This window comes from Endocarpon pusillum (assembly GCF_000464535.1).
Source record: "Endocarpon pusillum Z07020 unplaced genomic scaffold scaffold2776, whole genome shotgun sequence".
Classification (NCBI taxonomy): domain Eukaryota; kingdom Fungi; phylum Ascomycota; class Eurotiomycetes; order Verrucariales; family Verrucariaceae; genus Endocarpon; species Endocarpon pusillum.
Genome location: NW_006916237.1, coordinates 119,813 through 135,441, shown reverse-complemented (window position 1 = coordinate 135,441; position 15,629 = coordinate 119,813). Strand labels below are relative to the sequence as shown.

The following is a 15,629-nucleotide window of genomic DNA, read 5'->3' as shown; positions in this document are numbered from 1 at the left end:
ATCGGAAAGATTGGCAGCATGGACTGTTCGGAACCGCAGGCTCAATGCGCGACGGTTCGGGCTTGTGCTCAGAGAATACTGGGACGGCCACACTGTAAAGGTTAAATCTAGAGGAAACATTCGAATTTCTTTTTCTTTGGATCGGCTCACGTTGCCACCGGAGAAAGGCCACAATATTTTCCTTGCAGTACAGGCATCTTAAAAACCTACCATTATTCAGTTTTCAGAACTAGGTCCAGTACTCAAGGTTGGTGAGCAAATCGTATATGAGAAGCCCAGGGAGGCATTATCTCGCCTAAAACACGGGCTTGGATGGATTGAACAACGGGATAAAGAAGTTTACAGGAACAAAATGGCTAAATAGCACAACGGGATCAGGGGCAAATTGGTACTGAAGTGCAGATATCTATATAAATTTGTAGTAATACAAACATAAAACACAAAAAAATGCGGCTAATGTGGATCGAACACATGACCTTCAGATTAAATGGCTGACTTGAACTTCAGTCTGTTTAATTATTAGTGAATGGAGAATTCAAGTGATCAGTGCTAAGTACCTGACGCTCTCCCTACCCAAGATTAGCTGGGATTTCTCAAAATTATAATTGAGATGATTTACCAACTGAGCTATACCCGCTGATCACAGTAAGTTTCTGGTAAAAATTATTTATACTTTTACGCAAGCAGCCGAGTTAAACTTTCGAAAGAAACAGCAACAGCTCGTCCGACTTCAATGTACATTAAGAATATACGGAAAGTAGCTAGCTATCTATTAATCTTGTAATTGTGCACTAACTTAGGGGCGTCTTCGAAGTGGTTATGTTCCATCGACTATTCTATTAGAGTGGCCTACCCTCCGTAGTGAAGATCCTTCTGCACCACTACTTGAGGAGGATCGGGTGTCGTCATCCTTCAGCTTCTTCGGATTTTTTAGATGAGTATCCACTCGCCAGTGTCTGAATTGTCAATCTGGTCTACAGCATCAGAAACCATACTTCAATTGCAGCGAACTTCTCAACTCTCAGGCGGTGGTCTCTTGTCCGGCAAACGCGTGAAATGTAGCGATAACCAGGCACGCGAATATTCCGTATTTACTCCGTACTGCCTAAAGCGTTTGCAAGCCACCAAATCACCTTCGATCCGCAGATCTCTTGCCTTATCGACAATCAAACATGCGGCCATAGCTTACCTCTTTTTCGCAATCTGTGTTCGCTGAACAAGGCATTGCGCGAATCTGCTACGAAGTGTACCTTATTTCGCAAGGTCAGTCACCACTGTAATCTGCAAATTTATGCCGCATGAAGTCACAGCGATTGGAGGTTTCGAGTGGCGATCTTGTTATTGATATCTACCTTCCGCGTCTTCCGCCTGCATATGCAATGCGCTGATTTTCCTCTTCTAGGTGTTTGAGTACATTCGCGCTCTGCGCAGCACAAAGTCATGGCGCCGGGGAAGCGAAAACCTCGTCGGAGAGGACCGAATGAAACATCTGAATTAGACCCGCCAGATTCTTCACCAACAGGGCCTTCTGCGAAAAAGAGAAGAGTACAACCTTATCCGGAACGCTTGGTTTGAAAGTACTGACGCATGAATAGACCAACGGGACTCGTGTGTCTCAGAGGCAGCCCAGGATCTCACCAGAGCCAATTCTTCCAAACGACCAGTCCGATATTTCCACAGGCGAAGGTGAAAATGTGGGCGACAAAGACCTCATTGATTCAGTCATCTCATATCTTCAAGTCGCGTCTCATCCGGTGGCGGTAGTGAGCGATCATGCCAACGAAAAGATCGACGAAGAAAAAAAGGTGACAGCATACGCAAAGATAGCCGGGAGAGACTGGACGTACTTCGTGCTTGGACAGAATGTCAACATAGGGAGACCTCCTGACAAGGATGCTGATGCGCCACCTATAGCTCCGTCGAGCCCTCTGGCGGACATGAAAGACTCCTTACCTATTCATATCGATCTAGGACCCAGCAAATACGTGTCGCGACATCATGCTTGTGTCTTTTATGACGCCGATTATCCTGAAAATGGAGGATGGCATCTAAGGGTTGACGGAAGGAATGGTGTTAGGGTCAACCATAATCTGCTTAAGCGTGGTGAGAGTCATCAGCTTACTTCAGGAGACATTATGGAGATCGCGGGCACACAGATGATGTGGGTCACCCCGGGTGACAAAGCCATCATCGAGCCATCTTTTGTCGAGAAAGCTAAAATGGCGGCTTCGGGTGGTGAGGATTGGGCTGCATCACAGCATGCTCATCCTCCGGCTCAGTCTACCAACCTTCCAGCTGGAAGCCTCTACCCCATGACTGCCAATCACCAACCATTGGCGCCGGCTCCTCCATACTTCAAAAGAGCGGTAACTCCCCCACCGACACAGAAGGACGGTCGAGGACAGAGAGGTGTCTTTGATAGCAGGCCACCTCAATCGCCAATGTACAACCGAGGAATGATGATGGAGAGCACTCAAGATATCGACTACAGCCAGGACGCGGCTAAGGATTTGAAGCCGCCATTCAGTTATGCTACAATGATTGCGCAGGCCATCTTTTCGAATGAGGAGGAAAAGTTGACTTTAAGCAACATATACGCCTGGATTTCAGATAAATATGCTTTCTATCGTCACTCAAATAGTGGCTGGCAAGTAAGTTCGAGTGTTTCGCCCTTTCTGGCTATGACTGACAACATGTAGAACTCTATTCGCCATAACCTTTCTTTGAACAAAGCTTTTCAGAAAGTCCCACGCCGCACAGACGAACCTGGCAAAGGCATGAAGTGGCAGATTGCACCAGAGTTTCGACAAGAATACCTCAGGAAGCAGGCCAAGAAGGGGTTTCCGTCATCTTCATCTGCGCCAACTTCACCTGCAGCTCCAGGATCCTCCAAAGGTGTAGCGCCTGAATTTCGAGGTGCAAATGGCCAGAATCTTGGTTACGATAGTAGCTATGTCTCGCAATTTCCCGCTGTCAACACAAATCAACAGGTCCATGCAATGACCCCCGAACGTCGACCACGAACAAATACACAAACCACTGCACCAGACCCTGACCTTGACACCATCGACTCTCCTCTCCCGCTTCGTCATAACACTGTAGTGTCACCACCCAAGCAACCACATTACAGCCTTCCTCCCACAATATCCATGTCACATCCACAACAGTCTCAGCACTCTCCATCTAGGACCGCAAGCAACAATGAAGCACACCCACCAAGCAATCCTACTTTATCCTCTTCCTATCTCGATACTCCATTTCACCCAAACCACACCAATATTATCACTCCAGCCCCCCGCAAACTGCAAAATATTCGTCTTGCCCCTCCGTCCACTTTGGTCGCCCCGAGTAAATTCATGCCGCCCGACTCCAGTCCCGCAGGTCCTCACGGTATCTTCTGGCGTGGGCTCATGTCATCTGGTGGACCGGCATTTCTAGGCAGCACGCCTGCTGGCCCCACTGTTCTTGATATGAGTCCTGTCAAGCATCATCAATCTGGTGGTGGGGATGGTGATGTAGACGACGACAGAGACGTGATGAGCTCGAGTCCACCGCCTATGGACGGACCCGGCGCGAGTCCGAGTAAAAGGATCTCAAATTCTGCCACAAGACTCGGTAGTGGTGGTATTATAGGTGCTGGAGGAGTGAAGCGCGAGCACGAGGCCAGTATGAACACGAACATAAATAGCGACAGTGTGAATGGTCTTGGTATCGCCAGTACTAGTCATAGTGGTCATCACATTATAGGCGCAGACCACGAATACCTTGACAACGACAGAGAAGATGATGACGAAGGAGAAATCGGGGGTGCCGGGGTTGGAGTTGGATTCGATCTCGCCAAGGGTTTTCAACCAATTGGCAGTTTCAATTCTTTGTCGAGCTTCAGTCAGCCGAGACAGCAACAGCAACAGCAGCAGCGGCGGCGGCGGCAGCAATCGCTGCAGGGGCAGTCACAGGGGTTTACGCAGCGGCAGGAAAGCCATATCGGGGCCGGGAGTGGTGCGGCAGCGGCTGCAAGAGCGAGTTCTTGATTGAGCCAGGAACGTTGTTTGCAATGGGAAAGTTGTTCGGCTTTGAACGAACGCGTGTTGGGTGTAGATGACACAGTTGTCTGATCAGATGAGAGTCTGAATGAAATACCAGAGATGTGGTTGAACCCGTTGTTTTTCTTGGTGCAGCAGCTCTATCCACAGGCACTTCGGTCTCACTGTCAGAGTCAGAATCAGACGCAAATCTAACGGATAAATGAATGGAGGGATTGCTGTACCGAGCACACAAAAACACTTGGACGGGAGGAGGAGATTGAGCCAATCCCATCTGTCGATGTACTGGCTATAGATTATGAATTGCTACGGAGAACGGCTTGATGCGGCATGGCCTGCGAAGCTGACAGAGGCTGACAGTACACACACAAACATACGTGTACGACCAGACCAGACCAGATCAGTCAGAAAGCTAGCTGTCCAGTACATAGGCCCAGATTAATCTCAGGTGCTAAGTTAATAGTTAGGCTGGTGGTACTACCGAGAATCCATGAAAGCTGGTAAAAAGGAAGAGGAACTAGGTGCTATTTGATGCTGCTTTCAGCATCTTCTTAACTCTTCTTCGTAATTAACGTATGTCATGTTACGTATCTTTTAGCAGCCAACCTCCTTGGTGCCCAAAAAGCCTTACATAACCCCCGATTAACACCGTCGAGCGATAGGTGTAGCGGCTCCCGGCCTTGAGCGCAAGGATGCAAAATAAATGCTAAGACGAGCAAGATGGAATTTTTTGGAGGCCTGTATTTCCGACGTTTTTCATGGATCCACTATCAGTCACAGTGTCCGTTTCGTCACTGCTGGTCATTGCGGCCAGGGTGGTTAAGGTCATACACGACATCCGAGGCGACTACAAAGATGCGGAATTCATTCTCTGTTCTATTGCCTCTGAGTGCACTGTGGTCCACACATCGCTCGCTCATCTACAGAGCATGATGCTCGCCGATGTTCAAACACTAGGATCGAGATTGACCACAGGTGACGGAGGCCTTCGATACGGCCCTCCTTGGATGTGCTCTGACACTGTCCGTCCTCGATGAAGAGCTCAGAAAACTTGTGCAGGGAGGATTTATCGATACTAACGCTCTTGAGCCGAGAAAGCTCAAATATCTGGTTGAAAACGAGAGACTGAAAGAATTGTTGCAGCAGATTCGGGGCCAACTACTTGCCATCACTCTGTTACTAAATACATATCAGACGTGAGTCTTTTATCAATTTTTCTCTTCCCAGGATTCCTTCCTACTCATCAGCATCAAATATTCTCTCGTACAATCAGCCACTCTTCCTATCCAACGGCTTTCAATCTTTTGCTTTTTAATATCAGGCCAGAACTTGGCAAGCACAACGGGGTGGCCCTCGGTAGTCTTTGACATATCTTAGTGAATCAATATCAGATCTCAAAAAAGCCGTGCAAGAGAACCATAACATTCTCAAGCAAATTGCAAGCAGAGCGCGATCACTATGGCAGGAAAGCCAACACGGCGATCCAGCACAACGTCCGCCTGAGGTCGTCTGCGGCGAACAGGACTCTGTCTTCGAGCTTTCATCCATCATCACAGATACGCGTTTTGATTTCGATGATGAAATACTGGACTCTCGGGCGTATCGGAGGGCATTAACCAATATCTATTGGTCGACAAGCGGGGTGAGCTCCAGTAAACGCCACGCTGCAGTGGCTAATGCCTGCCTGGTGTTACCAGAGGAGGAAGCTTCGTTGACCACAGGCGAAGTCAGCGAGTATCGCAAACGCGCTGATTTAGAAAAGCTTGGGGAAAGATCAGAGCACGTTATCACTGCTACAAAGGGCACGGACAACGTAGGCAAATCCGCATTACGGGAGGAGCCTAAAACGGCGCGCAGCTGGGATCAGGACAAAGGGTCTACCCGTACCATACAAGAGATTACTGGCAGCAATGCAGAGAACACTACAGCTCCGACAACTCTTAGTGAACATAGTGCAACCTACCCTCAGGATGGAGAGATCGTGGCTCAAGAAGACGATGAAGATAATGGAGATGCAAAACCTAAGGGTCTCTCACATACAACATCACGTGAAGAAATAGGTAATTCACATCATGTCAAACCCACAGTCAGCGTAATGGATCTTCTACAAGCTGCATGTAAGACCTGGGAGGTCACCAAGCATTCTCGTCTCAGTACCTGGGATGCACCAGGCGAGGCCAGACACCTCATGAACGAAGTCAGCTCACTACAAAAGGTCTTCTCCATCTTACAGGATAACACTAATATTCGAGAAGCTACAATCCCTAGAGTTCTTCGAGCCGACTGTGGGACCACAATGGTCTTCTTGCATAGCACAGTTTTAAATATCCTGGCACAACTCAATTTGGTGGATTCAGATGGCTTACGTACTTTTTGGGAGTCCAGTCAGGGCACATTTGAAAGAGCAACGATGTCCGATCTTCAGAATGAACTGGCGGTGCACAGGCGCCGGTTTCAGCAATATTTGAACGATTCACGAGAGCCTCCGTATTCGCCCACCCATACCAACAAGGCAAGCCAGCTGCCAACATTGAATAAACGAGACTGCGAACCGCAAACGTCGGTGATCCGACCAGACCAGCGAGAATCTAATCCCGTGAACTTCGAAAATCCATGAGAGTCAGGCTCTCAGTTATTGACTCAGCCACCAATTCACAGTAGTCACGATATAGGGCAGGACTCGGGTCACGGTACTGTAACCACCGAACCAGGGAAGCCCCAAAGCATCCCAGCGGCTCTAGTACTTCCTATTAAAGTGGTCCTGCTCGGAGATAGCGCCAGCGGGAAAACATGCATAATTCAACGGAAATGCACTGGGAAACGCCATGACGACTATTCTTGCACCATCCACGACAGCTTCTCGATTGAGATGCCAGGCATTTTCGAAAACCTCGAAGGTACTAAACTGCCGTGCCGACTAGAGATTAATGATACTTCTGGTATGGAAGATTACGACCGACTGCGGCCCTTTTCTTATCATGGCGTCCATGTAGTCCTCTTATGTTTTTCAATCTGGAACTCAGACAGTCTCAGTAACATATTCTCCAAGGTGAGTTCGCCGCGTCTACAAATCCGTGGAAAGTTAAGCTCACGTATATGATAGTGGCTCGCAGAGGCGCGGCAATACATGCCTCAACAACCGATTATTCTCGTGGGTGCTCAGGCTGATCGTCGGTCTGGTCCCATCAAAATTAGGAAAGTCAAGGACCCTTCACAACATGTTATTTCGAAAGATGAGGCACAAAAAGCATGCCAAAAACTGGGTGCAGTGGAATACATTGAATGCTCAGCATGGACAGGTGAGGGCATAGACGAATTATGGAGGGAAGTTGCAAGAATTGGCTGGAACGAGCGAGAGCGAAATCCTCAAGGAGCATCAAAGACTCGGAGACGTTTCTGGCATTTTGGTGTTTGAAGCATTGGGTTACCTTTTTCAGCAGAAAGTCCATGGCGTCACCGCCAGTCAATGCAAAACTCAACAAGCAATCCTTCGTCACTAAGCGGCATTGGGAGAATGCGAGGGCTCTCGAAAATGACTGCAAATGTTGCCCCTCCAGTAATTCGAGAAGATGATGAGCAGACGACAACCGTCTTACAGAAGTCTTCGTCTGACACTGCCAAACGGCATGACCCCCAACCTACCGGCACATATTATGTAGACGGCGTGGTTTAGGATGAAATTTGTGATCCCCACCCCGGGACACTGCCAGCATTACAAGTCAGACTTACCTGCGCCTGATCTACCATCACCATGCGCTGTCCTCACGATATCCCTTGATGGGCGTTTGCAAAGAGCGACAGGTTGGTATGACACGTTCGACACGAGGAACCTGTCGTACCACACCTTCCCGATATCGCTTTCGCTGTACGATATAGAAGGGAGAGGGGGGACGGAGGAGGGGAGGGGGGGTGTGAGGTCGAATTCGCCAGGCCGCGGAGACCAAGAATGCTGTATGAACTTCCCGCCCATTTCTTGCTGTTTGGTGCGCTTAACACTCCATTTTCTATTGGGCTAATAATTTTCATTCATAATCTCCCACAGAAACCCGGCCTCACAAAAGACACGAGTTCTACGTGAAAGTTCAGCAAGAACATGCCATGCCATGCCTTGCCTTGCCTTGCCTTGCCTCGGCGCACGCGGCCTTCCAGCTTCAAGGCTGGTCCTGCTCAGACAATCTTTCCTTGTGGTTGTAAGTATGTACCCAGGAGCTTGTGGATGTCCCGAATGGAGCTTTTCCGGCAGCGCAGCGACTGTTGCTTAACTTACCCATGCGCAACGAAAGAAAAGCAGGCATACATCAGCGGGCTCCCCGTAGCGCCATCATCACCAACCCTTAGAAGTATTGTGCCACCAGGACCCGCTGTCATCACAATAATATCCACGAGAATCACCCCGTACTTGGTTGCTGATTGTCTCCACAACTTTTGGGGGTGGGGGGGAGAAGAAAAAAAAAGAAAAGAAAAGGTCCAGGCAGCAGCGCACACCCCCCGGTAGCTTTATATACAGTAAAATAGCTGTTGTACCAAAAGACTACGGCCCTTGGAGGACCTCCGGACCGATAAATAGCTTATGTTGGACAGTAGTAGCAGATAGCCTATACCCGGGGTTCAACCTCCCCTTTACTTATCATCAGCATTCTACCTAAGTTGTAGTTCACTTCGCTAGTCTGCTACTATAGCAGCTAATGTAGCGTAGTATAGTGCCGCGCAGTGCCGTGCAATGCAGTGCGCATGCGGGCATGATGGGTGGGTCGATACGCGTACTGTATTTCTGCATGGAGACACTACATACGTAGCCAGCCGCTTGATGGGGCGCGATGAGCGCTAACTAGTTATGATGGATAGGAAATCGGTATGGTTGACTGGTGCTGGTGCATGTGGGTACTTGGTAAACGGGTTCGCGAAGGACTGGTAGTTGGCTGGAGCTGGAGTGGGAGGTTTCAGGGAATAGGGTTGGTCTGGAAGAGGCCAGACTTGCCTCCCTCTCACTCTCTGTGGGATTGAGTATGATGTTATGTAGTGCTATATATGCTATGACATGTCAATCGTGCGTCGTTTCTCGTGGGTTTTATACTGTTGGCAATATGTAGCCCTCTTTCCCAGGGGTGAGCTACTCCATAGCTCGAGCGAGGCATCTCATCATATTTCTTCCCGTCCACACGCTGATTCTCCGCGAAGCAGCAGCAGCAGTAAGCAATGAGCACATCGTCCCCCTTCGCGCCAAGTCTCCCCTGTTTCCGACCTCAATCAACAACCGACTCTCGAGATTCTCACCACCCATCCCGGCCACCAACACCCCAATCACAAGGAGGCCCGATCTCCCCTTCGCCTTGTAACCTCAACAGCTCCTCCCTCCGCCGCGTAGAAGGCTTCCATTTCTCGCCTTTCGGTACTGGCATCTCAAAGCCCCGCGGCTCGCCACCATCGCGACTTGCTTGAGGGCAGGATGACCAGGGGTATGCTTCTCCAATCTCATGAGAAGTGTGAATTGCATAAGCTGACGCTGACGCTGACGCTGATGCTGATGCTGATACATTGCCTGGGATATATTGATCAGCGGCGGAGTGCACTGCGAGATTTGGGTCTCTTGTCCCATCAAGCTGAGCGGACTGGTAAGGATCCGGCAATATCTTTTCATCAACCTCTTCTCCGTACGGCCCAATAGCATGTCTCCACAACGCGGCATTTTCTCTCTCTTCCTTCTCAACAGCCTCTTGTCTCTCGCGTATCGTGCGAGCGAGTTTCTCTTCTTCTGCTTGTATTTCTCCTGAGTGCTTACCACCTTTACCATTGCCGCTCTTGCAGTCTGATGAAGCCACCTTGCTTACGTCTCCCTCCTCCACTCGACTCCTCACCAGAACTCCAACCAAGACCTCCATAGTATACCTCGCATCATTCCCGCCATTGTGCAATTCCCACCCCGTCCTCTCCACCCCTACCAGTGCTTTAGCTAGGCTCGTGATGTTGGTTTCGCGTTTCCAAACTTGGTAGAGGAGGGCGGTGTCGAGGCTCTCGAGAATGTGTTGGCGAAGGCGGGATTCGCGTTCGAGGGGTTGTGGGTAAGTGGGGATGGGAGGTTTGTGGAAGATGCTGGATTGGAGAGTGGAGAGGTATTGGAGGTCGGAGTCTAGGTCGTGGCCGACGAGGACTATGTTGCGGTACTTCGTCTTTTGTCGAGGAGAGGTCGGGGTTGGGGAGATGATAGCATCTTCTGTTGGACCCGTCCTTACAGAAGTCGTGTCCAGATCATATTCTGAGGCCTCTCGATCCTCGGGAGATGTAATAATGCCAGAAGAAGTCGCTTTTTTGGCCAGCTTTTGTTCTGCATTCGCTGTGCCTTGCCCATCAACAGCATTGCTCGAAGTCTGCTGGCCCGGCACACGCTCTTGAGCAGATTTGTCTGCCTCTAGTGAGACGCTTTGCAGCTGGTCAAGAAGTGGCATGCTTTGCACACGGGTACTGTCTTGGGGCTTAAACTTCCCATCATGAACGAAATCAGTTGAATATGGTGGCGCAAAGCACGAGTCCACCAGTTGCCCAACCTCCTTCATGCTGACAAACTCGCTACGACCGAACTGAAACTTCTCTGGGTTACCAGTGCAGAAGGTCGTGTTCCTCAAATGCTCATGGTCTGTGATGCGAAAATGCCGGGATCTGATATGCTCCATCCAATTGGCGCCACCCTGGCTAGGAGCAAGAGATTTGATATCGGCAGTGTCCAGGGTGCTAATGCCCACTTCAGTGATGAGACTATGGTCTCTTTCGAATGCTTCAACATCAATCGAGACGAAGACAACGTCCCGATCGAAAGGATGCGGTGCCGGGTTCTCGATGTCTAGTGGTTCGAGAATGTGTCCATGTTTGATCTTCTGCTCTCTCTCGAATTTTTGCTGTTCGTCCCATGAGAGGGAAGGGTCAGGTAGGGGCAATCCGCCCTTGCGATCAACTGGGCGAAGACCTAGATACCGCTGGCCTCGCCTGAGCGCTTCACAGGATCTTACATGCGCTGCTAATCGGTCCTTGGTTTTGGCCTTCTTAATGGCAGCGTTCTTCTTCTTGGCTACAGCCGCAGCACGCTCCATCTTCTTTTTGAAACGCTCAAAAGATCGCTCTATTTGCGGGCTGGCGGCAGGAGGAGACTCGCCATGGTTCTCGGCAGGAGGAGGAATCTCCTGTTCCATCTTCCCAACAGCGTCGCGACTTTGGGAGGTACCTAAAAGTGTCGGAGCTGGTGTTCCGTCTTGATAGAATGCTAGCAGAAACGGATCTCGTGGTAGCTTGATGGAGATGCGGAACGTGGAATTTATCTCGTCAAGTAACGCCTGTACCTGTACCTCTGGCACTAAAAGAAGGGGCTTCGCAAAGAGTGAAGCGGGCGGATATATGTAATATCTAGAAGTATTGAATGGGTAAGTATTGAAGATGCTCGCTGCAGGTTGGAGCGACGGCGGCACGGGTAGAGAACTGTCCAAGAAAGTGCTACATGAACACATTTCATCATCCACACAGCCAACCATGGCCACAAGCTATAGATGATCATAAACACTGCTAGGAGTGTCCAATTGGGGCGTTCCGCAGAAGGATGGAAACACTCAGTGGGGAGATTCATGGGATGGATGGAAGGAGCAATGGAGTACTCACATATCCCATGTCCTATTCCAGATCTTCCCGGACGCGAAGAAATGTCTTGAGACACGGTCATTCGGATCATCCATATACTTATAGCAGAACTTTGTAACAAGCATCAGTGGGCAGAATCGTCCGACAAGCGGGTGCCCCTCTCTGTCGGCCTTCGAGACACCATCATCCTTTCCATCATTGGCGTCACTACTAGATTTCGCTCTGTTCTTAGCCCTTGGTTGCTCATTGAAGTGGTAGCCGCTCAAACTGCTGGTCTTCTTGCTGGATTTTGCAGTGGTCTCCGGTTTGATGGCTGGTGGTTTTTTGAAAGCACGAACGTATTCATCGTCATCGGAGCTGGTAAGCTGATCGAGATCTCTTCCCGTACGGGGCGGAGATCTTGTGATCTTTCTCAGGGTTTGAGCCACCTTGGGCACTTTCCATGGTTGGTGTGCTGGCTGCATTTTGGAGATGATCTCGGTGTCAGCAATATGCGAAGTGGTGGGGTCTGGTAGAGGTGGAAGTGAGTCTCCTTCAAAAAGCCTGTTGAGCCGATCTGCTTTTGGCGTGGGCATTACCACTGCTAGGGCGATTAGGCAGATGTATATCTCGACATGATTGCCAAAGTTCAACAAAGGTTTGGAGCAGAAAACTGTAAAGCCGGCACAAGTGAGTTGATTGTCATGTGCAGCAAGCTGGTGAAAACAGGAGCACAATGCAATCACTGGAATCAGCACACGCCAGTTGCGTTAGCTGATCAGGTGATTTCAAGGAGAACGACCTGGTGACTTTCAAAACCAGATTTGTTAAGGGATAACTCAGGACTGTGAAGGTGAAGAGTCCCTGGTGTAGGCGTAAAATGGATTTTCTGCTTGAAAGTCCCAGACACTGCTTCCTGCCGGTCAATGCATCTACCTACATTGACTCTTGAGTTGTGTTGAACAGTGCTGTCTTATCTTCTGGTGTAGCATACCACAGTTGACCAAGACGTTGACCAAGATGATAACGTGGAAGGTGTAAGCTTGGAGCACTGAAGCAGAAATTAGAATCTCAAGTGTGTGGCTTGGTCAGGAGCAATCATGGTAAATACAATACTATTTGGAGACGAAACAAGGTCAATGCAGAAGTTGAATCATGATTTCACAGGAACTTCTCATCACTGTCATCTGCATTAACTTGACCAGTGTGTCCATGGGCATGGCTGATCTGGGGAGTCAATGCTAAGATGATTCTTTCAAGCTGGAACACAGGCTAGACATTTGGTCGAAGCTAAATACTTAAATGCAGCAATAAATACTACGGAGTATTGACAAGCACCCTATGCAGCACAGACGTAACTACTCCGTACAGTAGTCACCTATAGTGCCACCACTACAGCAAACTATTTTCCAGCATCCAGCACCCAGCATCCAGATGCTTTTTGTCCAATGATGGTACTCCACTCCAATGGAAGTCCTCCTTGCTTGGTCTGGCTTTCCCTTCCCGCTTCCATATCATGCAGAGGAAGTGCTAGAGTCTGCAGCAGATGGAAATCGTAGAAATGCCATGCAACAGAAGCTCCATTGTCTGACGTCTTCTCCATATCCTGAAGCCCAACTGGTCATCAATCACACTCAAGATAACCCCTGGCCTGTAGTTTTCTGTTGTCGCTGTGTCAGATGACATGATTCTGAGAACTTGACCGCTTGTACCAGAAACATTGTATCTTTGCCATCTAAAGGCTGAAGCCCTGTTCACTGATGGTCTCTATGAAGTTCTGCCCTTTTCCGATGCCTGTACGTTAGGATGAAGCTGAACGGTGGCCTCAAAGCCCCCCAGAGACCCGGAAAGCCGCTGCTTAGCAATGTACTCCGTACATTCCGCAGAGGTACAAGTCACAAAGCTCGGAACTGGCTTCATCTTCAAGGCGTAACATGAATGACGAATAGAGAAGCAGCGCCAATAGAGATTCCAATATCTGTGGACAGGAACCTGACCAAATGAAGCATGTTCAAGATGAAAGCGCTGCGAATATGGCTTTCAGAGGGTATACGGAGTACATACTTATATTTCATGTTCTCTCCGATTGAGTTGTGGCATCTGCGGCTAGGTGGCTGCCCCTCCAAATTCTACCGATTCCAGTCTTAAATACTCCGGATTATCGTAAATATTCATGTTGATATCCACGAATGACCGATTACCTCACAGACAGAACCAGACTCTATCAGCATTTTCGCAAATCTCAGCACCCTAGATACGAAACGTCAATTTCCGATCTGACCTTCACCTACTCACCTTCCCCACCTTCTCTTTGCGTCAGCCCCCCAACTCTACCTCCTCCTCGATCGAACCATCGCCTTTGCACGCTTGTCGTCATACCTCTATCATCATGGCGACTACAGTGGACAAGATCAAGGAAATTGAAAGTGAAATGGCAAAGACGCAGAAAAATAAGGCCACGTCATTTCACCTGGGACAACTCAAAGCAAAACTTGCAAAATTAAAACGAGAACTGCTCACCCCTACTTCTAGTGGAGGTGGAGGAGGATCTGGCTTTGATGTTGCCAGAACCGGTGTGGCCTCGGTGGGCTTCATCGGCTTTCCCTCTGTGGGAAAGAGTACGTTGATGAGCAAGCTGACCGGACAACACTCCGAAGCAGCGGCCTACGAGTTCACAACCTTGACCACAGTCCCAGGACAAGTCTTGTACAATGGAGCGGCTATACAAATGCTGGATCTGCCTGGTATTATTCAGGGCGCAAAAGACGGAAAAGGGCGAGGTCGTCAAGTCATCGCGGTAGCAAAGACATGTCATTTGATTTTTATTGTGTTGGACGTCAACAAACCTCTGACGGATAAGAAAGTCATCGAGAACGAACTTGAAGGTTTCGGCATCCGTATAAACAAAGAGCCGCCGAATATCGTGTTCAAGAAGAAGGACAAGGGCGGCTTAGCCATCACCAGCACTGTTCCCTTGACGCATATAGACCACGACGAAATCAAGGCAGTCATGAACGAGTATCGAATTGCCTCAGCCGATATTGCGATCAGATGTGATGCCACTATCGATGATCTCATAGACGTCCTCGAAGCGAAGAGTCGAAGCTACATCCCAGTGATATATGCTCTTAACAAGATCGACGCAATCTCCATCGAGGAGCTTGACCTCCTCTATCGCATTCCAAATGCCTGTCCGATTAGCTCTGAGCATGGGTGGAATATTGACGAGCTACTTGAGCAGATGTGGGAAAAGCTCAAACTGAAACGTGTTTACACCAAACCCAAGGGCAAGCAACCAGATTATACCGCGCCGGTGGTTCTCAGACAAAATGCGTGCACGGTTGAAGATTTCGTATGTGGACCAATTTTCTCGTAGGTGTTTGGAAGTGTCAGGATCGCTGACGAATGTGGCCAGTGCAATGCCATCCATAAGACCATTGTGGAGCAGTTCAAACAAGCCATCGTTTATGGACGCTCAGTGAAACATCAGCCTCAGAGAGTTGGATTGTCGCATGAGCTTGCAGACGAAGACATCAGTAAGTTTGACGAGATGGTGCTCCCTTATAAGTGAAGCTAACGGTGGGACGAGTTACTATTATTAAGAAGTGAAGCTCCAGCAGGAGAGTCATGTTATGGTTAGCAACCTGCGCTGCATGAGCAGGGAAGATGCCCACGCTTCCTACGTACGAGCATGCCTGAATCCTATGAAGGATGAGTGTTGAAGGCGTCAAGCGGGTACGTCAAGTGTTATGGTAGCTTGGACGCCACAGAAACGAAATAACGTAGTAAGCGCAGACGGTCCGATTCATCTTCCGCCATTCCCCCCGCTGCAGCCTTAATCGCAGCTTGCAGCGCTGATCCATTGTCCAGAGCGTTAGCATACACACCTCGATAGTTCTCACGTCGATTATAATCATAATGTCTGCAGGACGGCAAAAGACGGTTCATGCAAATCAACCAAGACACCAAAACACGAAAGTCACGTGT

General features: G+C 49.2%; 4 protein-coding genes across 4 annotated transcripts; 3 read left to right on the top strand and 1 right to left on the bottom strand.

Annotated features, from left to right (window-relative positions):
• Nucleotides 1–1,440: 1,440 nt before the first annotated feature.
• Nucleotides 1,441–4,031, top strand: EPUS_04989 (uncharacterized protein; the record flags this gene model as incomplete). Its single annotated transcript, XM_007804107.1, has 3 exons — nucleotides 1,441–1,545; nucleotides 1,596–2,651; nucleotides 2,700–4,031. The coding sequence occupies 3 exons, from the start codon at nucleotides 1,441–1,443 to the stop codon at nucleotides 4,029–4,031; spliced, it is 2,493 nt and encodes an 830-aa protein (XP_007802298.1).
• A 770-nt stretch (nucleotides 4,032–4,801) lies between these two features.
• Nucleotides 4,802–6,660, top strand: EPUS_04988 (uncharacterized protein; the record flags this gene model as incomplete). The annotated part of the gene is made up of 3 exons (XM_007804106.1): nucleotides 4,802–4,939; nucleotides 5,019–5,239; nucleotides 5,421–6,660. 3 exons carry the CDS (start codon nucleotides 4,802–4,804, stop codon nucleotides 6,658–6,660), a joined length of 1,599 nt encoding a protein of 532 aa, XP_007802297.1.
• Nucleotides 6,661–9,313: 2,653 nt separating this feature from the next.
• Nucleotides 9,314–12,127, bottom strand: EPUS_04987 (uncharacterized protein; the record flags this gene model as incomplete). The annotated part of the gene is made up of 2 exons (XM_007804105.1): nucleotides 9,314–11,435; nucleotides 11,685–12,127. 2 exons carry the CDS (start codon nucleotides 12,125–12,127, stop codon nucleotides 9,314–9,316), a joined length of 2,565 nt encoding a protein of 854 aa, XP_007802296.1.
• A 1,904-nt stretch (nucleotides 12,128–14,031) lies between these two features.
• EPUS_04986 (Ribosome-interacting GTPase 1) lies at nucleotides 14,032–15,213 on the top strand (the record flags this gene model as incomplete). Its single annotated transcript, XM_007804104.1, has 2 exons — nucleotides 14,032–14,994; nucleotides 15,058–15,213. 2 exons carry the CDS (start codon nucleotides 14,032–14,034, stop codon nucleotides 15,211–15,213), a joined length of 1,119 nt encoding a protein of 372 aa, XP_007802295.1.
• Between the last annotated feature and the right edge of the window lie 416 nt (nucleotides 15,214–15,629).